This window comes from Anthonomus grandis, chromosome 17, assembly GCF_022605725.1.
Source record: "Anthonomus grandis grandis chromosome 17, icAntGran1.3, whole genome shotgun sequence".
Lineage (NCBI taxonomy): Eukaryota > Metazoa > Arthropoda > Insecta > Coleoptera > Curculionidae > Anthonomus > Anthonomus grandis.
Genome location: NC_065562.1, coordinates 4,546,290 through 4,572,504, shown reverse-complemented (window position 1 = coordinate 4,572,504; position 26,215 = coordinate 4,546,290). Strand labels below are relative to the sequence as shown.

At 30.0% G+C, this 26,215-nt stretch overlaps 1 protein-coding gene across 1 annotated transcript; it reads left to right on the top strand.

Annotated features, from left to right (window-relative positions):
• Positions 1–251: 251 nt before the first annotated feature.
• Positions 252–4,707, top strand: LOC126746433 (uncharacterized). The gene is made up of 4 exons (XM_050454685.1): positions 252–487; positions 1,333–1,480; positions 3,444–3,629; positions 4,396–4,707. The coding sequence occupies exons 1-4, from the start codon at positions 302–304 to the stop codon at positions 4,638–4,640; spliced, it is 765 nt and encodes a 254-aa protein (XP_050310642.1). The 5' UTR covers positions 252–301; the 3' UTR covers positions 4,641–4,707.
• Positions 4,708–26,215: the final 21,508 nt, after the last annotated feature.

Here is a 26,215-nt window from a genome sequence, read left to right as displayed (position 1 = left end):
CAAATTAAGCACGTTCAAAACGTTAACAAAATACCTGAGAAAAATTATAAATAAAAGTTTCACATTCTACATACCAAAAATTTTAAAAGCGAACTCTGGTATTGATTTTGCATACCAAGTACTACCGGATTTGTTTAACGGAACCAAACCTTTTTCGCTAAAATATTGGGGCGCCTAATCAATATACAAATCAGTCACACATAATCTGACCTGGTGCCGCGTCGTATAAAACTGCACCCATTCATTTTCAAATTCATTGATTAGTTTTTTGTATCTCTGCACACATCGATAATAACATATAATGTGGAGACCAATCTGTATTGTTTTGGTGGTTATAGCTAGTGCAAGTTCTGAACTTTCTGGTTCAGGGGATATGCTAGTTTCTAAGGTACTTGGCAAATGCCAAGATATGAAGTGTGTAAAGAATGAAGTGCTAGAATACTTAGATAATGTCTTGGGAATACAGACTGATTCTAGAAGCTCCAAGGTAACCAACTATTTTACCTTATATGTATTTTTTAAAATTTTTCATTAATCTTAACGATTTTTAAATTGATACTTCGTTTACCGCATACATAATAGAAATCATTTTATGGGTGAATTTATTTTCCAAAAATCCCAAAGTAAAAAAGACATAAGCCTTAAATTCCACACATTTTAAAAACAGTAATTCGTTTTCATTTTAAAAGATGAATTTATTTCATAAGAAAATAAAGAAAATATATAATTAATACTATAAATTAATAAAAGATCAGAGTTTTATCATTAAAAAGAAAAACAAAAAATTGATTAAGTCAATTCAAAAGTAAAAGTATAAGAAATATGAACCACTTTTCTATAAAATCTTAGTCTGTATGATAAATTAACATAACATAGAATAAAAATAAATAATTAAAATTAACCCCTTGAAAGTTTGTAATATTTGAATAGAAATTGTAGCCAAATTGTTTTAAAGAATTCGTCTGATTTAACGAGTCTTCTTTACATAAAAATAAATAAAACATATATTATTCATATATATTTGAAAAAAAAAATTACCATTTAGTTATGAAAAATAACATATATAAAAAACCTACCTGTAATTCTCAATAAAAAGAATTTTTTCACGTGAACTGAAGCCACTTGTCCAGGAACAAGTGCAAAATTAGAATGTATCAAAATTATAATAAATGAGGATTGGTTTAAGTTTCATTTATTGGTTTATAGATATTAAAATTTATGTGTTCAACTTAAACTATTTTTTAAGTAATATTTACGCTTAATTATATTTAAATAGTCAATATGAATTAAAATGAAAGACAAAATTATTAATTTAAAATTCCATTTTTCCAGAATATTGACAATGCAATTTTCAAACGCGTCGAACGTGTTTTGAAAACACAAGAGTTTCGAATGAGGGTACCTGAGCTATTAGCCGAAAGCACCGAAATCGTATATAACCCTAGAAGTGGCGTTGACATAGTGACAGACGAAAATGAATGTAAGAAAAAATATAACTTTCAATTATATTTTTTTTATAGGTAGTGATTTTTAAGTAATTTAAGAAGCTGAAGTAATTTTTTTTTCATTAAATAACATTTTTAGTTATTTCTGAAATATTATATATATTTTATTATGCATTTTATATCGTATATATAAAAGACAAATTAGCGTCAACGTTAAAACATACGATATGTGGTTTCTTCGTGCATTTAAAATGTAAGAAAAAAGAAAAAAGCCAAACATAACAAAATATAGAATAAAAAAACAGCTTTTAACTCAAAAATTGATATTAGCTGTACAAACTTCACCTTATAGAAAAGCTTAAGCGACGTATGGATAAATTGATTACAGTAAGTAAAATAAAAATTGTTATATTTGCTAAATATTTTCATATTTAGCTGAATATACAGGATGAATAATTTAGAAATATTCAGGGAAATCTTCAGTTGTATTTTAAACACTTTATTTCAAATCCAAAATTGAAACTCATAGCATTTTTTTATTTGTCATATATTTTTGTTAATTCTCTTAACAAATTAATCAAAACATTGAAATATTTTTGAAATAGCTCAAAACAGCTACTTGCTTGTCTATGTAGATCCCCAAAACTTTTTTTTTGTTTTATTTAGGCAAATACAAAAACATTTTAGAAAATAAATATGTAATGGCATGTGCCGTTCGATTTAGCCGCTTTTTCAGGTAACCACCCTATTTGCAAGAATACCTGAATATAAAAAACAGCTAATATAAAGTATTTTAAGAAAAGTTGAGATATTAAACGAAAAGAAAATTTTAAAAGATATGATTTAGAACCCAACATTTGATCCGTTCTCTGAAGAACGCAGAATCAGAAGAATTGCAATTTAATAGGAGAATTTCACGAAAAGTTATATTAAATTAAAGGAAAATGATCTTTCGTATAGGTTTGTTGGGATAGACAAATCTAGATCAAGCTTAGTTGATCCCTTAACCATTTCAAAATCCAAATATAGTGTTCAGATATAATTTTAAAAGTTTTTTGTCTGCATGAACTGAGTTAGTATGAGTAAAAGATGTTTCTAGTATTAAAACTAAAAAGATTTTGTTAATGCTAAACCTGGCCAATTTAGGTCTTATGTATAAGAGGATTGCGTATATGCCATGAATGCATGCAACTGAAAATCTTAGACAAAGCCTTCATTTAAAGAGAAAATGACAATTCTTCACCTCTTTTCTATGCTGGCCGCTAGGGGAATATATTTTTGCGTAGTGAACAGTGGCATTCATGCCATATTTGAAATTTATTAATTCAGTAAGAATTAAATTTTTGTGGAACTACTATTTTTTAGATTGCTACCTTGTGATACTTTTAAAACCTTTTCGTTTATGGTTCGCAAACATTCTAGAAATTGAAAAGTTAGTAGGGGAAGTCTTTTCTCCACAACGCTAATCCTCTAATTTCAAGAGTTATGATTTCGGCAAGTGTTCTTGCCATCATCAGACTTGGGTTACTTAACACATACACGTGTCTTGAAATTAGAGGATTAGCATTTTATTTGTGGAGAAAAGACTTCCCCTACTAACTTTTCAATTTTATATTGACTCCACTTCAGAATAGACTTCTTCCCTAATATAATTCTAGAAATTTTACGATTTTCAGAATTTTTAAGTAAAATTATAAAAATTTTTTATTAATTACTAATATTTTTTTCAGGTTATCCAAGAATTTTATTAAATCATTTTTACTAATTAAACTTTACTTAACGGAAAACTACTTCCCGATCAGAAAATTTATAAACTAGGGTTGCAAAATAACTTAAAATATTTGTGATATTATTATATTTATAACACAAAAGAAAAAAAAATAAATAGGTTGTACAAACATTAAAATAAGTGTCTATTTAATAATATTAATCTTTTTTTAAAGGTTATTAATTTCTGCTATCAATTTATTGCCAGTGTTTATTAAATTTATTTTTTAGCCAGGGGAATATTAAAGAAAAAACTATTGCTGCCTTTTTTGCTGCTTTTCAAGCTCAAGACAAAACTTCTTATGCCAATCTTCGTTGCTCTAGCCAGTTTGAAAGCTTTCAAAGCACTAATTCTTTCAAAATTAGCCATCATTTTGGTATTAGGATTTATAATTTATCAGTTGTGTGTCAAATCAGGTAAGCAACCACAATATTTTTTAAAAATATATAATAGTCTTAGATTTTATTTCAGTAATTATTACGACGTATAATTCATTATTCAATAAATAATTAATACTTATTTAAGAATTACCGTTATTGATTTAATTTATTCCAAAACTATGAAAAGGAGCTTTATAATACATTTTATATTATTTAGAGGGTTGTTATGGTCTACTTAATTCTGTTTGGCTCAGCTCTTCTCAAATCATTATATTAAAGATAAGTATCATTTATTATCAATTCATCTAAGAGTAATTATGGTTAAAAAAATTTTAAAGTAGTAAAAATATTAAAGAAAAATATATATATGAGAAAAAAGTTAATGATGTAAAATCTTTTACTGTAAGATGTTTTATGATATTACACTATATTGGCCTAGTAACGGTGCTTCTTTATTATAATTTATTTTACAAATTTACTTAATTATATTTTTTTTTGTATATAATAAGTAATTTTGCCTAAGCGTTGATTCAATTTATATTAAAAATCTTTTTCGCTTGGTTGGAATCCCGCTCACTTAACTTAAGCCATCTATGAAGGATATTTCCTAAATGTTGTAATATCAAGTAATACTAATACACAAAAATTTATTTTCTTTATTAAGAACTTGAATGTTTTGAAAGATAATGAAAAGATAGAACTTTTAAGAAAGTTATAATTCTAGTTAATATGTGGAATCTAAAAATCACAAAAGAAGCTTTGTAGTTTTTTGATATTTTCATTATAAATATTTTATTTTTAGGAATGCCGATGCCAATGATGACTATGTCACCTGTGCCAGAACCACCAATGACAGCCTATGGTCCTCCCCTATCAGGTCCTTCTACAGCTACGCCAAGTTCCTATGAACCAGGTTGGGAACCAAATGCTGGGGGACCCTATTCTAGAGTATGGACATCTTCCAATAATGATGCTCAAAATCTAGCATATTCTGGATATTATTCAGGAGCTTCAATTTCATCTGGGTCTTCTACAATTAGGCCTTAAAATATGAACGTTTAAATTTTATTTATTTATTTAATAAATGCTTTAATATATTTTTTTTATTTTGCAATCCAGATGTTTCATTATAATTTATTAAAATTATATATTACGGTTACGTAAATATATTAACATAGGTAACTTGTCAGTTGTGATTTAATAATCTAAAATAATTTAAGCGATGCGGCTTATACTAAAAAGTAACATCATCTTTGATATTGCAAATAGTAAGTGTTTTTTGAATTCGTAATTATTTTCTGAATCTTCTTTCGAAAAAAAATCTGAAGGCACTTGAAATACAAAAATGCTGATATTGTATACCGCTAACTATATATCGGGTGAGCCTCCAGAAACCACATCGACCCATTGTCGGAAAACTATAATTATAAAAATCTGACAGTTCTAACTTTTTATTATCTTTTAATACATTTAAGTTCTTAATAAATAGATTAATTTTTTTGTGTATTAGTTTTACTTGATATTACAATATTTAGGAAATATCCTTCATAGATAGATGGCTTAAGTTAGGTGGGTGGAATTCCAACCAAACGAAAAAGATTCTTAATATATAAATTGAATCAAAATTAAATTTTGTTCTATTACAATTAAATTAAATATGGTTCTATTAGCCTTTCAACTGCAGTAATTATCATATTGTTATGATAATTATGATGATGATAGTTATGAAGATATTATGTTATAACACATTTAAATATAAATTTTGGATTTTTCGTAAACTTTTTATGATTGAAATAATTGTTTATTTATTGTAGTCTTTATGATACAAACAGAACATTTATCCAAGACTATTATTATGATATTACAATTTGTATTGTATTTTAAGCTAACAGTGGTAATTATACAGGGTGAGTCGGGTAAAACGTACCAAACTCCAGGTACAGGTCAACCAAATAGTCGTGGCCTCTGAGAATCGGGTGCGCGGTAGCAAGACCCCCAGTCCAGCTGGAGAGCTCATTTTTACTTGTGCGTTCGGAGTGTTTAGAGAGTTTACATCTGCGTATTAAAGTTAGTTGTGAAAAATTTAAAACAGTACCCTTTCGTTCGTTCTTTTTTATTTTTAAAATGCCTTTTACAAGTAAAGTTACGAAAAAAGTGTTTAACGGTCAAAGTCGTGAGATAATTAGTAATGTATTGAAGTTCATGCAAGCAGAAGCAGTTGCTTGTGAAGTTAGTATTCCTCTACAAAAGGTATGTTTTTAATTTTTTTTCATAAATTTACTTTTGATTTCAAATAATGATAAGCTTTTATTATTTTTTGGTAAACTTTAACAATTTGACATTTCTAAATAAAGCTGTGGTTTAATTTATATTGATATTTTTTCAAAATTTGTATTATTTAACTCTTTTGCATTAACAAATTTCTATAGGATATTGCTCTTTTTTGCATTAAATTTAAAGTGCTGTATTAAGTTGCCTGATGCTGTTTTAAAAACTGATTATCTGATCTTTTGTCATTGTAATTAAAAAAAAATGTTTCTATAAAATAATATAAAACATGTAAATATTTTATCCTCACCTAAAATTAAAAAAAAAACTAATTTATCTCATAAAGGAATGATAGTGGCAAATTTTTAAAATATATGGAAACTTTAACACTGTTACAGCCGAAATTTATTTTTTATTAGCTTGCACCCTGTATATTACTTCTATGTTCTGCAAGTGTGATACATCTTTAAAAAGAAAATTAAAAGGGCTTTAATAGAAAATTAAAATATGGCAGACAGATTTTTAAATAATAATTTCTTTTGAAGGTTCAAGACCGTGTTGCAGCGGCAACGGGCGTTTCCCTAAGGAGTATTGGCAGAATTAAGCAGGAGGCAACCCAAATGGAAACAGGCGAAGCAACAATGTTTTCAACACCCAAAAAAAGACAATATGCTAAAGCCGCAACTATACAATTTAATAAAGCTGCATAAGCCGAAATATAAAAAATATGAAATAGATGAACTCTAACGCAAAAGATCACGAGGTATTACGGCTCCCTTCATATCATCCCGATTTAAATCCGATCGAGTTGGTTTGGGCTAAACTCAAAACATACGTGGCCAAAAAAAACATAAATTTTAACTTCAATGAAGTTATAAAATATTGTGATGCCTTTTTTGAAGAATTCTCTGCCGAAAAATGGAAATCTAGGTGTAAACGGGCCAAACGTTTTGAACGGGAATATTTAGAAAAAGAACCAACCATAGACCTAGTTGTCGAGCAGCTGATAATTAACTTGGATTCAACGAATAGTGATACAGAAAGTGACATGAAGATGACGAAAATAGCGGATTGTCTGGAATAGAGGAACTTGACGAATATGATGGATCACAAAGCTTAACTGTTAAAGAGGATAGAACCTATGTTAATTTATAAATGTTTGTTGTGTGTTCATAAATAATATTTTATTTATGATCAACCACCCTGTATATAGTTTTAAATATTTTTGTAACTGGAGAATAATAATGTAATAAAAAACGTGATTTTAAGAAAAAAACATTTTTTTAAAATATGTAAACCAATATAGTAAACGGATGTTTAAAAAAACACCTACAGATTAATATTTAATATAACAAAGTTTTTTTAACCTGCGATGGCGTAGTATTGGACGCCATCTGAAATATTTATATAAAACGAATGTTATTGTAAATACTTAACCAGGCTTAAAAAAAAATCACATTATATGTCTGATCACTACTACTATTCTATCTAAAACTTTTTCGATATACTTTTTTTTTGTGCCATGCAACATTTGTAAAAAAATATACAATTGTAAATATTTAACTGTTCGTATGGTGTACATATAAATATACCATTATTTCATAATAACTAAATAGTAATATGTAATTAGTAATAAGTGTTGGAAACAAATCCAACAACCTTTTATTTGTATGTATTTTTTAATTGTGTTAGTATTTGTAAGTAATGTGCACGCCTATGACGCGACGCTACGCCAGTGATTTGATTTTAGTGACAAGTGATTGATGTGACATTGACTTTGGGCGCGTAAGCCGCTAAGAGCTCTTTCAGACGGGGATACTGTATGCAAGATACCGTATGCGGGATACAGAATTACGACCGGATACGTTTTACTTCTGTATCGCATACCGTCTTGTCTTGTTGTTTTAGTTCGGAAACAGACCCAGTGTAGTGCAGTTGTAGTTTTAAATTATGGAAATAGAAGAGTGTATTGCGGTGTGGCATTTATTAAATAATAAGAAGAAGAAACTAAAAAGGAGGCGTATTTTGTGGGTCCATCCCATGTTGGGATTAAGAGAAAGCAAGGGAATGTATAATTTATTATATCAAGATTTGTTGCAAGATCCATCGAAGTTTTTTAATTATTTTCGAATGTCTATTCAGTCCTTTGAGGAACTTCATAATATTTTGAAAATCAGACTTGTTAAAAAGGACACAAATATGCGTAGAAGTATTGCGTCAAAAGAACGACTAGCCATGACGTTAAGGTAAGGAAAAATACTTATAGTTTTTTTTCTAAACGAATTTTTATTTAAAGTTTTCCAAAAGAAATTTAATAATTATCTTATTACTTAGTCTATCTTTATTACTTATTACTTAGTCTTTGTAGTTTACAAGGAGATCGATGAAGGATCCGTCTGTTGAGGTGGCAGTTGATTCAACGGAATGGGGTGAGAGGAGGGGAATTGTTTCTGGTCTTTGATTGGGTGAAGATTGTAACTCGATGAATGAAGTGTTGAAGGTTGAAGATTGGGACGCTAAATCAGAATGAGTGGAAGAAGGATGACCATAAACGTGCAGATGTGAAGATGATGACTTATGTTGTGTAAACGGGGGATTAGGAGTGGAAGGATAAAACGGCAAATGTTGTACATGGTTGTAATTTAATGCATATTGAGGGGGTAATAGGGCAGATTTTATCGATTGTATCATTGCCAATTTCACATCCATCTTTTTGTCAATTGGCACTCTTTTAAAGTCAGGCAGTAGCGAAAGAAGGAAATGTCGATCTCCGTCATTATCTAGAATAATCTCATTTGTTTGTCGCTGTTCAAGACTTGCCTTCAATAGTTTCACTATCTCGGTGTTATGGTCGGTTTCCGATGCCCCTTTCCTTTTTTTCTGTACATGTGTAGGCCTTATAGGAGTAATATGCTCGTTTTGTACATGATCCAAAGTTTCTCCGAAATTCTCATTTTCCTCTATAAAATTTGAAGTGGTCCTAAAATAAATCTATTAATTTGGTAGTTCATAATTTGGCAAATTAAATTTTTATACTCTCTATTTGAAGAGCATCGCATCAAAAATGATAGCTGTTCAAAAAATATATAGGTTTTCCAAGAAGCTCCGTCACCACTTTTTTTCTTTTTTCTTTTCGCCAACTCTCGAGCAAAAGAGTTTCTTAAATTCTTCCATTTTTTTTGAAGATCTTTCTCTGAAAAATTAAAAAAGTTTGTTTTTTATTATTTTCAGGTACCTGGCGACTGGTTGCTCACTTACTGAGCTACATTATAACTACAGAGTTGGAATTTCAACAGCGAGTGAAATAATTCAGCAAACATGCAAGCTAATTTGGATATTTATGAAAGAACAATGTATACCAATGCCCACACGAGAAAAATAGTTAGAAATCGCAGACGGTTTTTTGAAAAATGCAAATTATCCACACTGTTTGGGTGCCATAGACGGCAAACATATCCGGGTTATAAAACCACAACATAGTGGTTCACTTTATTTTAACTATAAACATTTTTTTTCAATTCAACTTCTGGCTGTGTGTGACTCGAATTATTGCTTTACATTTGTAGATATTGGAGATTATGGCAAAAACAGTGATTCAAGCATTTTTAAGAATTCACATTTTTATAAGAACTTAACGTCAAAAAAGCTAGATTTTCCCAATCCAGATTTTTTGCCACAAAAGAAGGATTACAAAATCCCATATGTTATTGTTGGAGACGAAGCGTTTGGTTTATCCTTCAATGTCATGAGGCCATATGGTGGAAAAAATATATCATCAAAAAAGAGAATACATAATTACCGATTGACTCGAGCACGAAGATTTATTGAGTGTACTTTTGGAATACTTTCTAACAAGTGGAGAATATTTCACAGACCACTCAACGTGTCAATAGATTTTGCCGTTGACATAGTTAAAGCTTGTACTGTGCTCCATAATTTTGTTCGTGTACGAGATGGATATAAACATGAAGATACCTTATCCGTCCAAGGATTGTATGATGATGATTATGTTGCGGAAACAGGAGCGGGTTCTGCAAGATCAGCGATTATTATTCGTGACTATTTTGCTGACTATTTCATGAATACTGATATATTACCATGGCAGAATAGCTGCATTGCAGTGTGAACTAATGATGTTGAAATTTTGAAATTTATTTTTAATCCTAATATAATATTATCAATTGACCTTTTTGATTTATTAAATATTTTTTTACTTACTTTACTACACACTTTACAATTTTTTTTACTTTAACAGAAGTGTACTTTACGCTCCGAAAATTTGAACATATCGATACGAGACACCTTGTATAATAGTGAGTTAATCTTAAGATACTAAGTATTTTTGGGAAAATAAATTTCATTAAAAATAATCCCATATTATGTAAACTTTTTAGCCTGCACTACTTACTTAAAATAATATAATATTTATTTGAAATAAAAATATGCTTAATGCTAAATAATACTTACCATATTCATTTTGTTGAGCTGCTGTCATCTCCTCAAAATTGTCGCACATTTGTTTCGCAATTTCCACCCAGCATTGCTGTTTTTTTATTTCTATCGCAATAGTCTGGGTGCGCTGTATCCCATAAACAGGGATTTGGTTCCACCAAACTTATAAATTTTTCGTTGTCAAAGACTGCACGTTCCATTTCTATATATATATATATATATATATAATATAAAGACATAATGTAATATGTCCACTAATTCTTTACTACTGCAAGACTGCAAGAAGAAAAAACGCAACGCCTATGTTCTACCCTATTCACTGAATAAAAAGTATGCGTGTCTGAACAGGTCCATATAACATAATGATAGTTCTGTATGCGGCATACGCATTCTGTCGCCGGCGGCCGAAAGATGAGCGATACCGAAATTTGCTTTCGGCATACGGAATGCGTCGCCAATGCTGTGTGAAAGGTTCGATTTGGGTGTATGAAATATTTGTATCTCGGATACGCGTATCTCGAATACGGTATCCTCGTCTGAAAGCGCTCTAAAAGTCCGCAAGAAGCGCACTGAAATCTTTTTTTACTTTTCTATTTTATATTTTAAGTCAGCAAAATGCTGAATCTTATACATAAAACGTGTAAATTGCTGTAAATAGTGTATTAAAATTGTTTGTGTGTATAAAATTCCTATATTTTCTCATCGGCAGTGTCTTTTTTCCCGACTCCAGCGCTTCCTGAAAATACAGTCCACCTTTTTTTTATATTGAAGAAGTTACATCGCCGAATATGTGTACCAGTAAAAAGGGTTTGCACATATTTATGGTCTTTCGAGCTGGATATTGGAGAAAAGCCTATGAGAAGCAGTTTTGGTGAGAAAAAATCCCATTTGTTGCGCTTGTACCTTTTTCGTGGAACCTGGAAAAGAATTTTCAAAGCCACGCCGTTTCGTGGCGACACCTAGCGGTGAGTTTACAACCTATTCAGGAATCCACATCGACACGCAGCGCGCAGCTGGCGTTTTTATCAAACCAGAACTCGACAATTGACGGAAGGAATGTCAGATGGCGCCACCTCAATTTAAGGTTACTGGAAGTATTAAGGTATCAAAATAAACCAACAAATAAACATTCTATTTCTGATTTGCACTTGTGTTTTAATACAAATTGTTTTGATTTTTTCATTTATGTACAAGATATTTAATTATTTATATTTTATAGCGGCATTTTTGTACATAAATCTTGAAGCTAGTTTTTAGTACATTTGTTGATTTTAGTACATCCTTAGTACGAATTTTGTACATTTAGCGATTTTTAGTACATTTACCGTTTGTACTATTTTTTAACCCGAACTGTCAAAATTTTGTACAATTGTAATTGTACTGGGTTTTTATTTACATTTTCGATTTCCATTTTCATTATTTTCAATTTGTTGTAAACTATTTGGTATATTGTAATTATTTTAAATTTTAAGGGTTTAAAATGTCTTCGCCTAAATCCACTGAGTTGGAAAGACTAAAAAGCAAGAAAAAGCAGGCAATTGCTTGCATTGAAAGGATATCAAGGTACATTAATGAACATGTAAGTGACCAATCTGATTTAAGAAAATTTGGATCATTTTCTGTTAGAAAAACAACTTTATCTGAGAGTTTTAACAAAATTCAAGATTTGCAGGCAGAAATTTTGGTAATAGACCCGAATCATGATGATGATTTAAATGAAATTGAGGTTCTTTATTATGACTGCCTTGCAGTAATAGATTCTTTATTCCCTAAGTCAGGTGCACCTAATTTTACTGTCACAGTGCCCAACAATAATTTAATTGATAATGTGGCTCAGGAAAATCATATCCCAGATGTAAGTTTAAACAGGTTGAACATCATGTGTGTGAAGCTAGCGTCCGATCGATATCCAGCAACCAAAATCGAGAACGCAGCATATGCCGGTTGCCAGCGACCAATTTATAGTCCGCGCTCCCTGTTATTTAATCAATATAATGCCCGTATCTCCAAAAATTCCCAAGGGATTTTAATAATTTTTTGTCCAGATATTAACAATGAATACCTAAATCGACTGACGATGGTCTCAAACCTCTACAAACTAAGGTTTTGTTGTGAAAATTAATTAAAAAGTCAAATGGTAAAAAAATGAAAAAGGCTCTAACTCCCAAAATTCCCAAAGGATTTGGATAAAACTTTTTTTTATAAAAGATAATAAATATCTAAATTGATTTTAGATGGTTGCAAACCTCTACAAACGAAAGTTTTTTGGTAAAAAATTATTGAAGTGTTAGATGTAGAAAAATATAAACGACTATAACTTCCAAAACTCCCAAAGGATTTGAATGAAACTTTTTTACGTAATTAGTAATAAATATGTAAATCGATTTTACATGGTTGCAAATCTCTACAAACGAAAGTTTTTTGGTAAAAAATTATTGAAGTGTTAGATGTATGTAGAAAAATATAAACGGCTATAACTCCCAAAACTCCCAAAGGATTTGAATGAAACTTTTTTACGCAATTAGCAATAAATATTTAAATCGATTTTACATGGTTGCAAATCTCTACAAACGAAAGTTTTTTGGTAAAAAATTATTGAAATGTTAGATGTAGAAAAATATAAACGACTATAACTTCCAAAACTCCCAAAGGATTCGAATGAAACTTTTTTATACAACTAATAATAAATATCTAAATCGATTTTACATGGTTGCAAATCTCTACAAACGAAAGTTTTTTGGCAAAAAACTATTGAAATGTTAGATGTAAAAAAATATAAACGGCTATAACTCCCAAAACTCCCAAAGGATTTGAATGAAACTTTTTTACGCAATTAGTAATAAATATTTAAATCGATTTTACATGGTTGCAAACCTCTACAAACGAAAGTTTTTTAGTAAAAAATTATTGAAGTGTTAGATGTAGAAAAATATAAACGGATATAACTCCCAAAACTCCCAAAGGATTTGAATGAAACTTTTTTACGCAATTAGTAATAAATATTTAAATCGATTTTACATGGTTGCAAATCTCTACAAACGAAAGTTTTTTGGTAAAAAATTATTGAAGTGTTAGATGTAGAAAAATATAAACGGCTATAACTCCCAAAACTCCCAAAGGATTTGAATGAAACTTTTTTACGCAATTAGTAATAAATATCTAAATCGATTTTACATGGTTGCAAATCTCTACAAACGAAAGTTTTTTGGTAAACAATTATTGAAATGTTAGATGTAGAAAAATATAAACGGCTATAACTCCCAAAACTCCCAAAGGATTTGAATGAAACTTTTTTACGCAATTAGTAATAAATATCTAAATCGATTTTACATGGTTGCAAATCTCTACAAACGAAAGTTTTTTAGTAAAAAATTATTGAAATGTTAGATGTAGAAAAATATAAACGACTATAACTTCCAAAACTCCCAAAGGATTCGAATGAAACTTTTTTATACAACTAATAATAAATATCTAAATCGATTTTACATGGTTGCAAATCTCTACAAACGAAAGTTTTTTGGTAAACAATTATTGAATTTTTAGATGTAGAAAAATATAAACGACTATAACTTCCAAAACTCCCAAAGGATTCGAATGAAACTTTTTTATACAACTAATAATAAATATCTAAATCGATTTTACATGGTTGCAAATCTCTACAAACGAAAGTTTTTTGGTAAAAAATTATTGAAGTATTAGATGTATTAAAAAAAACTTAAGGCTATAACTTCCAAAACTCTCACAGGATTTGAATAAAACTTTTTTTAATATTAATAATAAACATTTTAAGTGATGAGATTTAAGACATGTTGCAAAACTCTCTATTTAAACTAATTAAATTGAGTTATTTTAACTAATCAAAAGACCATAATAATTTTCCAATTGTTTATTTTATATAACAAATACAAAGATAGTGATTTCTGAGTAGAAATACAAGATCCAAGTCCAGCCAAATAGTAGTATGGAATTAAACCATCGGGGCTAGTAGCTCTAAGTCGTCGATACTACAGTCAGGTGCTACAAAAGGAGTCCGGGTCTTCTCTTTAGGTAATCGCTCTCTTTCAGGAGACAACAGTCAATATTCTCCATAAAGATCCAATCAAAAATTACGTTAAAACCACTGGCTGGATTGTTACCAAGATGCCTAGAAAGTATACCTGAGGAGGTTTCATTAATTGTATTTAAGGAAAACTTACATAGGCCCCGTTTGTAGTAGTGTGTGGTCTCAGTTAAGATCCTTTTGGAAATTCATCCAGGAATTTGTATATGTTGTTAGAAGCAGTTAAGTTTTTACCCACTGAACTGCCCAGCAATAAAATTCTTTGCGCACTTTGGTGTAATTTTTTTTTTAATTTTGTTTTATTACACGACGGGGAATGCATTTACGCACGAACTGGGACGCACAAGGCACTCCAGGACAGTGTGGGGCTCGGTGAAGCCACTACCCACTAAACCCCTCCGTGTTCTTTCCCGACCGCATCTGCCCGAATACTCGCTACAATATCTGACAGGTGCCGGTATGATATTTTTCTCCCTGATTTCCCTACGCAAAAGGGCTCCTTCCTCCCCTTCACCCTTGCCAATCCCAATCCAAGAAATAAAAGGTTTTCCTAACAAGTTGATGCTTATTATTGATAGACTCAATAATTTAAAGGTATAATTTAGAACTTAAAGATAATCGTGAGCAGCCTTTGTACTTTATTATGATTAAAAAACCGCAAAAGGGCTCCTTCCTCCCCTTCACCCTTGCCTATCCCAAGCCAAGAAAAGAGTAATATAGCGTAATAAAAATATCTGTATGAATATTGTATTGAATTCGGTAAAAACCTAAGAGTTTATGTATCGATGGTTCTTACTATCTAGACAATAAGACTGCAGGAAAGTGGGTCAGTTACTTGATAAGATAAATAATGTATTTTTTAGGTAGAATTTAATGACAATAGAAAGATTTTAAAAGGATAATAAAAGAATTTGCGAGACAAAGATTATACATAATTTTACAATCTAAAAATAAATTTAAAAAACTTATTTATTTGAAACTTTTGAAACAAACATAGGTATATGATTATTTATATATTCATAAATTCGGTACAAAGAGGACAATTGTAAGTTATAGCTTCGAAATCATTTTCGATGTATTCCTCTCCGAGGCATTGAGTCATGTACCATCGCTTACAAACATCACATTCAATCCAATTAGCAGTTATTAATAATTGAGTCTCTCCGCAAATAACACATCTTTGAGACATATCATCAGAATTTTCCAACAAAAATGATTTCAAAGCATAGCGCTGATCCTCTGGCTCGGAACACACAAATAAATTATCGTCTTTCCCCTTAAATAATTTCTCAGCCCAAAGCAAAATAAATACCCCACAATTAAAACTGTCCCTTTGCTTCGGGTGCTCGTAAACTTTTATCTTCCATTTGGATTTGTTTAAAGAATACTGTTTACAGAATTTTAAAAAATAATCATTTGTTTCAGATGCTGAACTACCGAAAGGATTTAAAAAAGAAAACTCCCGTTTTTTAAAATTTATAAAAACCAAACACCAATGGCAGTTATTTTGCAAATATGCATATAAATATGAGTTAGGTGCAGATAAATTTAAATCCGGTGTGCAATTTTCATTAAATAAGCTGCAACCTTCAAAAGAACTAATATAAGTTACTATTGACGTTTTACTATATAGAAACAAAACTATCTCAATCAAAAAATTTGAAAGCCATTTTCTATCATCTAAAGTTTGAAAATCTGTATTTTCTAAATATTCGAATGGTTTCGCCCCCGTATAGAATCCCACCACGTATTTTTTTAGTGTTGAATTTTTTTTATAGTAATTTATATCTTTAATTAAGCCATTAGGATAGGTTCCACTTCTTAACGTGATATTTTTGAGAAAATGATTATTTGGTCCGAAATAAATTGGATCTCTTGATTTTTGTTTTTTTCCCCACTTTTTCTGCTGCAACATGCCTAAATTTGGATCTTGTTTATTTTTTTTAATTTTTCCAGTACAGCGAACTTTTTCAATGTCAAATATAATTTGTTTATGCAAACCTAAGGTCACTTCCCTTGTAATACGTAAAAATCTACTACATTTTAGCCGTTTTCCTGGCAATGTATTATGCTTTAATTGTTTGAAATGTCCTTCGACAGGTGCATTACTATACTTCTTTAAATCTGTGTCTTCAGAGATAATATTGGACCACATGGGTAAGTAGGGTAAGTATCTTTTTAAAACAAGTGTAGCAATCTCTGGGTGAAAAAATTTGTTATTAATATTTTTAACATTTTTTGGCATATTGAGTATAAAAATTTTTTTGAAATGTTGATAAAATAATGATTTTTCATATAAGGTATTATTATAGACATAATCATTTTCGTTTAAAACATCTGTGGATAGACTTTTACTCAGACTTTCAGATTCAGAGATATTCTTTTTACCCCAATTTTTAATTTTTTTTTCTAAATGTTCGGTAATTAAAGGCGAAGAACATATTTCAATTAATGTTAAAAACCAATTTTCCACAGATGATATTGTTGTAAGTATAAAAACTTGTGATATTAGAGACTTATAAAAAAATTTAAGTTCCTTATTATCACCACAAGAAGAATTGATATCATTAACAATAATTTTTAAGAAATGGCACACACAGATTTTTATCAAAACTTTAGGCCTAATAATATTACTATCACATTTCGAAATTAAGTTATATATATTATTTAGGTAGACGCTTAAATTTTCTAAATGGTTCCAAGTGTAATTAATGGCATTAATTAATGCAAAACTAAAATCCGTAACAACTACGTTAAATATTGGCCATTTTAATTTTTCTTTAATACAAAAACTTTCAAAAGCATAAAGCCATGATCCAATAGAGTAGGAATCATGGTTGGCCGAAATAAGTTCGAGGACTGGAAACACAATATTTTTATTTTTTAAATGAATTACGCCGGCATAATACAAAATTCTTTTTTTTGACGACAGTCTATTCTCCCTAACTAACTGTCCCGTGGCATCCAAATATAAAACTAAATTGCCATTATTAATTTTTGTTTGAAGTGCTGCAACTTCTATTTGTTCTTTACTAAAAACATAAGCTGTTAATGGCTCAAATACACGATATATGTACGAATTTTCCCTTGCCATTAAAATTAAATCTAAAATATCATCAGGATCCCTATCTAATGCCGCCGAGTTTTCCGATTTTATTTTTCGATAAACATCTGCCGATTTAATGTTGCGCAAGTTCCCGTGAGTAATTTGAGTTTGCGGTGTCGAAAGCACATCTTTAATTCGGCACATGTAGGGGGTAGACGTTTTTAATAATTCTCCTACAATTTTTCGTTCAGTTTTCCTTACGTAACATGTTCGTTTTTCTTTTATTCCGTGACAAAAATCTAGTGATGAACTGTAAATCTGACCTTTAAAAGAATTTCTAACTTTTACTAATAAAATTTTAAAACATTTACAGTTTCTGTGGGAACAATATGCATATATATAAAATCTATTTTTGGACGCATTACCTTTGCAGTGCTTAAAATTAATTATGCAGGTATTATTTACTTCCTCGAATTTACGCCGTATTACAATGTAATAATCTTTTAATTTAGAGCCTCCTGAATATATGCTCTGGAATTCCTCCAAGGACATTAAAAAATCACCTTCCAAAGTGTTGCAACGATCAAAACGTATTTTTGAACGAATAAGATTTAAATCGTTTCTAGCTCCTAGATCCTCTAGATAATCGATTTAGATATTTATTACTAATTGCGTAAAAAAGTTTCATTCAAATCCTTTGGGAGTTTTGGGAGTTATAGCCGTTTATATTTTTCTACATCTAACATTTCAATAATTGTTTACCAAAAAACTTTCGTTTGTAGAGATTTGCAACCATGTAAAATCGATTTAGATATTTATTACTAATTGCGTAAAAAAGTTTCATTCAAATCCTTTGGGAGTTTTGGGAGTTATAGCCGTTTATATTTTTTTACATCTAACATTTCAATAATTTTTTGCCAAAAAACTTTCGTTTGTAGAGATTTGCAACCATGTAGAATCGATTTAAATATTTATTACTAATTGCGTAAAAAAGTTTCATTCAAATCCTTTGGGAGTTTTGGAAGTTATAGTCGTTTATATTTTTCTACATCTAACATTTCAATAATTTTTTACCAAAAAACTTTCGTTTGTAGAGATTTGCAACCATGTAAAATCGATTTAGATATTTATTATTAGTTGTATAAAAAAGTTTCATTCAAATCATTTGGGAGTTTTGGGAGTTATAGCCGTTTATATTTTTTTACATCTAACATTTCAATAATTTTTTACTAAAAAACTTTCGTTTGTAGAGGTTTGCAACCATGTAAAATCGATTTAAATATTTATTACTAATTGCGTAAAAAAGTTTCATTCAAATCCTTTGGGAGTTTTGGGAGTTATAGCCGTTTATATTTTTCTACATCTAACACTTCAATAATTTTTTACTAAAAAACTTTCGTTTGTAGAGGTTTGCAACCATGTAAAATCGATTTATATATTTATTACTAATTGCGTAAAAAAGTTTCATTCAAATCCTTTGGGAGTTTTGGGAGTTATAGCCGTTTATATTTTTCTACATCTAACATTTCAATAATTTTTTACCAAAAAACTTTCGTTTGTAGAGATTTGCAACCATGTAAAATCGATTTAAATATTTATTACTAATTGCGTAAAAAAGTTTCATTCAAATCCTTTGGGAGTTTTGGGAGTTATAGCCGTTTATATTTTTCTACATCTAACATTTCAATAATTTTTTACCAAAAAACTTTCGTTTGTAGAGATTTGCAACCATGTAAAATCGATTTAGATATTTATTATTAGTTGTATAAAAAAGTTTTATTCAAATCATTTGGGAGTTTTGGGAGTTATAGCCGTTTATATTTTTTTACATCTAACATTTCAATAATTTTTTACTAAAAAACTTTCGTTTGTAGAGGTTTGCAACCATGTAAAATCGATTTAAATATTTATTACTAATTGCGTAAAAAAGTTTCATTCAAATCCTTTGGGAGTTTTGGGAGTTATAGCCGTTTATATTTTTCTACATCTAACACTTCAATAATTTTTTACTAAAAAACTTTCGTTTGTAGAGGTTTGCAACCATGTAAAATCGATTTATATATTTATTACTAATTGCGTAAAAAAGTTTCATTCAAATCCTTTGGGAGTTTTGGGAGTTATAGCCGTTTATATTTTTCTACATCTAACATTTCAATAATTTTTTACCAAAAAACTTTCGTTTGTAGAGATTTGCAACCATGTAAAATCGATTTAAATATTTATTACTAATGGCGTAAAAAAGTTTCATTCAAATCCTTTGGGAGTTTTGGGAGTTATAGCCGTTTATATTTTTTTACATCTAACATTTCAATAATTTTTTGCCAAAAAACTTTCGTTTGTAGAGATTTGCAACCATGTAAAATCGATTTAGATATTTATTATTAGTTGTATAAAAAAGTTTCATTCGAATCCTTTGGGAGTTTTGGAAGTTATAGTCGTTTATATTTTTCTACATCTAACACTTCAATAATTTTTTACCAAAAAACTTTCGTTTGTAGAGATTTGCAACTATCCGAAATCGGTTTAGATATTTATTAGTAATTACATGAAAAAGTTTTATTCGAATCCTTTGGGAATTTTGGAAGTTATAGCTTTTAAATTTTTTTTGTACATCTAAAAATTCAATAATTTTTTACCAAAAAACTTTCGTTTGTAGAGGTTTGCAACCATCTAAAATCAATTTAGATATTTATTATCTTTTATAAAAAAAAGTTTTATCCAAATCCTTTAGGAATTTTGGGAGTTAGAGCCTTTTTCATTTTTTTACCATTTGACTTTTTAATTAATTTTCACAACAAAACCTTAGTTTGTAGAGGTTTGAGACCATCGTCAGTCGATTTAGGTATTCATTGTTAATATCTGGACAAAAAATTATTAAAATCCCTTGGGAATTTTTGGAGATACGGGCATTATATTGATTAAATAACAGGGAGCGCGGACTATAAATTGGTCGCTGGCAACCGGCATATGCTGCGTTCTCGATTTTGGTTGCTGGATATCGATCGGACGCTAGCTTCACACACATTTGAACATGTTTGAACATCCCCATTTTTGATGGCACTTTAACTGAATTTAAGCCGTTCATTGATATTTTCACAGCTCTGGTGGATCGAAACACCAGAAAAACCAATGTAGAAAAATTATGTCATTTAAAACTACATCTAAAGGGAGAACCCTTAAGTTTAATTAATAATTTACCTACTGTAAACTCTTCTTATCAAGACGCTTTAGATTTACTTAATGACAGGTACAACAATGAGAGTATGCTTCATAGTAATCACATATATAAACTTCTAGACATCCCAAATGTTCAAAAATGTACAGCCCCTGCTTTAAGGGATTTTATTAGTAAAATAAAACAACAGCTTGGTGCTCTTAAAAATTTAAACCAACCTGTTGACACTTGGGATATGTTGCTTCTTTGCATTTTCTCAAAAAAGCTTGATCAATATACTAATCGAGCATATCAAATAGATAGAGACATGTCCAAGTTACCAACTTTAAAAGAATTTTTATCCTTCATTGAAAATAGGGCTATAGCCTTAGAAGCTGTTCCCAAGAAACTCAACCCAAAAAAGATAAATCTCACATACATTTAACAACCCAACCTGAACTACAGAAAAATAAATCAAAATGTCCTTATTGTTCCCTAACAAATCATAAACTTTTTTATTGTAAAAAATTTAGGGCGACTAGTGTAACAGACAGTGAATCAATTTTATTGACAGGCATAAGTTTTGTAAGTTGTGTCTAAGTAGCCATTTAGGTAAGTGTAAAATGACATTTAAATGCACAAAATATCAGAGAAGCCACAATGTCCTGTTGCATTTGGATCAGCCTCATGAAGTTTTATCTAGTAGTTCTCCTGAAGGGGAACAAAGAGTTGTTACTCTCAGTTTGGTTGATCAGTGCTATCAAAATGTCCTGCTTCCTACTGCTGTTATTCAGGTAAAGGGAAAAAATAATAAATTTGTTTTGGTAAAATGTTTAATAGACACTGGGTCTCAAATAAATTTAGTAACTAGTAACCTAGTGAAAAAGTTAAAGTTAAAAACATTTGATAATTATTTAAGTGTAATTGGAATTACTCAAAATTCCGCAGAAATACAAAAATCTGTTAATTTAAATATTAAGTTATGTTCATATAATTTTGACCTAGATGCAAAGTGTTCTGTGGTGGACAAAATTACACATAATTTGCCACAAACCAATTTTAATCTCTCAAATTTAAAAATTCCTGAAAATATTAAGTTATCAGACCCCAATTTTAATAAGTCAAGTCCAATTGATATTTTGCTTTCTTCATATATACTTTTTAAAATATTGCTTTCTGAGAAAATTGAAACTGAAAATTTAATCTTTCAAAATACTCTTTTTGACTTTATTGTGAGTGGTGTAATCCCTAATTCGCAAAGAGTGTGCAATTTGACCTCTCTAACATGTATTCAAAATGTTGAAAATGTCATTTCCAAATTTTGGGAAACCTAAAAGGTTCCAGAAGTCTTTAAAGAATATAATAGAGAGCAAGAAGCTTGTGAAAATCTCTATATAAACTCAATTGAAGTTACCAACAATAAATATCAAGTCAAATTACCTTTAAAGCAAGAGATGACTGATTTAAATTTGGGCGATTCATTTTCAGTTGCTTTGAAGAGGTTCGAAAATCTTGAAAAACAATTTAAGGCTAATCCAAATCTGTTTATTCAATATCAAAAATTTATTCATGAATATTTGGAACTGAACCATGCCAAAATTGTTGATTTAAATTCATATGATCTTAATAGTGGCTCTGTTTACTTCATGGCTCATCACCCAGTAATTCGTGAAGACAAGAAAACTACAAAGTTAAGGGTAGTTTTTGATGGGTCCATGAGGTCAAAAAATAAAAAATGTAATGTAAAAATGTAATATATAATTTTCTTTACAATGGTGCCGTGGTACAGAGTGAACTTTTTGACATTCTTGTGCTTTTTAGAACATATAAATATGTTATCCTTTGTGACATTAAACAAATGTACAGAATTATTTTAATACATCCAGAACATAGTTGTTTACAGAATATTTTGTGGCGAGAACCAAATGGTCCTCTTTTATGTTTACAGTTACAAACTGTTACTTATGGTTTAAAAAGTTCATCTTTTTTAGCGACAAGATGTCTGGTTGAATTGGCTAACAAGGAAGGTCGGGATTTTCCTCTAGCATGACGAGCAATCTTAAACGAAACCAATGTGGATGATATTCTCACTGGCCATGATACTTTAGAGATGGTTTATTTGCCTTAAAAAATTAATTAATTTCTTTATTAGGAAAAAGGTCTTTTGAATTACACAAATGGTGTGCAAATAATTCAGAAATTTTAAGGGACATTCCTAAAGAAAAGCAAAATTTTGATGATGTCGACATAAGCAAAAGTAATTTTGTTAAGACTTTAGGCTTATCTTATGACACAAAAACTGACAATTTCAAACTTCAATCTCTATCAGTTTTTGATGCAAAGCTAATTCTAACAAAGAGGCAAGTCCTCAGTTTTATATCACAATTTTATGACCCACTTGGTCTAGCCGGTCCAGTTTTGGTAAGTGCCAAAATATTTATGCAAAAAATTTGGATAAGTAAAATTAAGTGGGATGATGTTTTGCCAGGTGAACTATTTGATGAGTGGCAAGAATTTTTAAATAATTTTCTCTGCATGCCTACCTTAAATATATCAAGAAATTTGTATTTTACAAATGCCGAGTGCATAGAAATTGTTGGTTACTGTGATGCCTCTACAATTGCCTATGGCGCTGTTATTTATTCAAGAACAATTTTCCTTGACAGAATTCATGTCAATCTTATTTGTTCGAAATCTCGAATTGTTCCAATTGATAAAAAATTAACTGTTCCTAGACTGGAGCTTAATGCTGCTGTTTTGCTTTCAACTTTATCCAAGAGAGTCTATGATCTTTTAAAGTCCAAAGTAAATAAAGTGTTTTTATATTCCGACTCAACTATTGTCTTGGCTTGGATAAAATCAACTCCAGTCAAACTTAATCCATATGTAGGAAATAGAGTTTTAAAAATTCATGAACTTTCATCCCAATTTAAATGGCTTTATGTTAATACAAAAGATAACCCAGCTGACATGTTGTCTAGAGGACTTCAACCTCAAGAGCTTGAGTTCAATAAAATATGGTTGTATGGTCCAACCATACTACAAAATAAAAGTTTTGTTCATTCAGAAACTTTGGCTCCTGTTGTTGAAATTTTGCCTGAATAAAAGGTACTTACTTTAATAAAAAAGACAAGGTCAGAACCATCATTTTTTGAAAACTATTCTTCAATTTCTAAACTTGAGAAAATTGTAGCTTATATGCTAAGATTTTTCAATTGTCTTAAAAATAAAACAAAAGCTTCAGGTTATATAACTATTCCTGAATTAGATAATGCATTCAAAATAATTCTCAAATGCGAACAAGCTCACCACTTTGCCCAAGAACTAAAATGTCTTCAATCAAACTTGCCAATAAAAGGCTCTATTAATTCTCTCTTCCCTTTTTTAGATTTTTATGGAATATTGAGAGTTGGTGGGAGGTTGCAAAATGCAAAAATATCTTATAATCAAAAACATCCCATAATCCTTCCCAAAAATAGTCACATTACTGACCTTGTTATTCAAAGGGAACATCTCAGATTAATGCATGCTGGCCCACGCCATGTACTTAGTTCTCTTATTTAAAATATTGGGTAATAAATGGGAATCGAGAAGTAAAAAAGATTTTGCATAAATGTGTGACCTGCTTCAAACACAAGGCAAGGTGTTCAGAACAACTAATGGGTTCCTTACCTGAAAAAAGAGTATGTTCTTCTCGGATTTTTGAAAATGTTGGAGTGGATTTTTGTGGTCCATTCTTAATAAAACAATCTCGAATTCGTAAATCAATTGAGACTAAATCTTATATTGCTCTTTTTGTATGCTTTTCAGTAAAAGCCATCCACATGGAGCTTTTATCTGACTTAACAACCGAAAATTTTTTAGCTTGTTTTAAACGGTTTATTAGCCGAAGAGGTAAACCTTCAAATGTTTTTTGTGACAACGGATCAACTTTTAAAGGTGCAAATAATGCTATAAAGGACATGTTTTCCAAATTTTCTAAGGATCTAAAAGATATTATTAATTTTTCCATTGAGGAAAAAATTAAATTTAATTTTATTCCTAGCTACTCGCCTGTATTTGGGGGTCTTTGGGAAGCTGGAGTCAAAAGTGCCAAGTTTCACCTTAAAAGAGTAATGGGCAATTCTGTTCTTACATATGAAGAGCTAAACACTTTAATTATTCAAGTGGAAGGTATTTTAAATTCAAGGCCGTTAATGCCTATGTCCAATGATCTTACAGACCTTGAATATTTAACCCCTGGACATTTTTTGGTTGGGGCGCCAATAACTAGCTTTCCTGAACATGATTTGACCGAAATTCCTCAAAATCGATTAAAATTCTGGAGGCTATGCATTCAAATGCAACAGCATTTTTGGGAGAAGTGGCACAAGGACTACTTGGCTCAACTTTAAAGCAGACCAAAATGGCGCAATCAAATCTCAAAGAAGGCATGCTCGTGCTTTTAAAGGAAGACAATGTTCCTTCCTACAAATGGCCTGTGGGCAGAGTCATTAGGGTTGTTCCTGGTAGGGACAACAAAGTAAGGGTTTGCGAGGTAAAAACCAAGACAGGAATTTATTTGCGTTCTGTTACCAAAATTGCTGTTCTGCCCATAAATTAAAAATTTATTCTTTTATTCCATTTTTTAATAATTCATTTTGATTTGAAATAATAATTTTTCAGACTTATTTGAAGTCAACCAAATATAGTTTATATTTTTAAGACACTTATGTTGTCAATAATTTTAAGACTAGATGACTAGTCCAAATATTTTTAAAGGTTCCTAAGAGACCTAATTTTTTAGTCAAATAATTTTTTAGATGACTTATACAGTCACATCTTTTAAATGACTTATTTGGTCAACATTTTTTAAGACTCATCTGTAGTCAAATATTTTTAATGCTGATGACAGCTAAATAAATTTTTAAGGCTCTTAATAAGCCAGATATTTTAAAGACTCATTTAATAACATAGTCAAAAATTTTTTAGGCTTTAATTTAGCCAATCTTTTTCTAAGACTATGAAGTCGAATAATTTTTAAGGTTTCTAAATGACCAATCATTTTTTTGAGACTATTTTGTAGTCCAATTTTTTAATGACTAATTTTAGTCAAAATATTTTAATAGCATTATTGCTTACTTTTTCTTGGGACTGGGACTGTCTTTCTTTTGCTAAGGCCCCCAGCATGTTGGAAACAAATCCAACAACCTTTTATTTGTATGTATTTTTTAATTGTGTTAGTATTTGTAAGTAATGTGCACGCCTATGACGCGACGCTACGCCAGTGATTTGATTTTAGTGACAAGTGATTGATGTGACATTGACTTTGGGCGCGTAAGCCGCGTTGTTAGTTAGTGCATTCTAAAAGTCCGCAAGAAGCGCACTGAAATCTTTTTTTACTTTTCTATTTTATATTTTAAGTCAGCAAAATGCTGAATCTTATACATAAAACGTGTAAATTGCTGTAAATAGTGTATTATAGGAATTTTCTCATCGGCAGTGTCTTTTTTCCCGACTCCAGCGCTTCCTGAAAATACAGTCCACCTTTTTTTTTATATTGAAGAAGTAACATCGCCGAATATGTGTACCAGTAAAAAGGGTTTGCACAATAAGTAATATTTCACGTAGTATATGAAATATTTATGTAACTAACATAAACA

What these genes read in the sequence shown, in the direction of transcription:
- LOC126746433 (XM_050454685.1), top strand. Translation starts at nt 302, where the DNA reads ATGTGGAGACCAATCTGTATTGTTTTGGTGGTTATAGCTAGTGCAAGT. An exon ending in CTGATTCTAGAAGCTCCAAG is followed by an intron (nt 488 to 1,332) that starts GTAACCAACTAT and finishes CCATTTTTCCAG; the next exon opens with AATATTGACAATGCAATTTT. An exon ending in AGTGACAGACGAAAATGAAT is followed by an intron (nt 1,481 to 3,443) that starts GTAAGAAAAAAT and finishes TTTATTTTTTAG; the next exon opens with CCAGGGGAATATTAAAGAAA.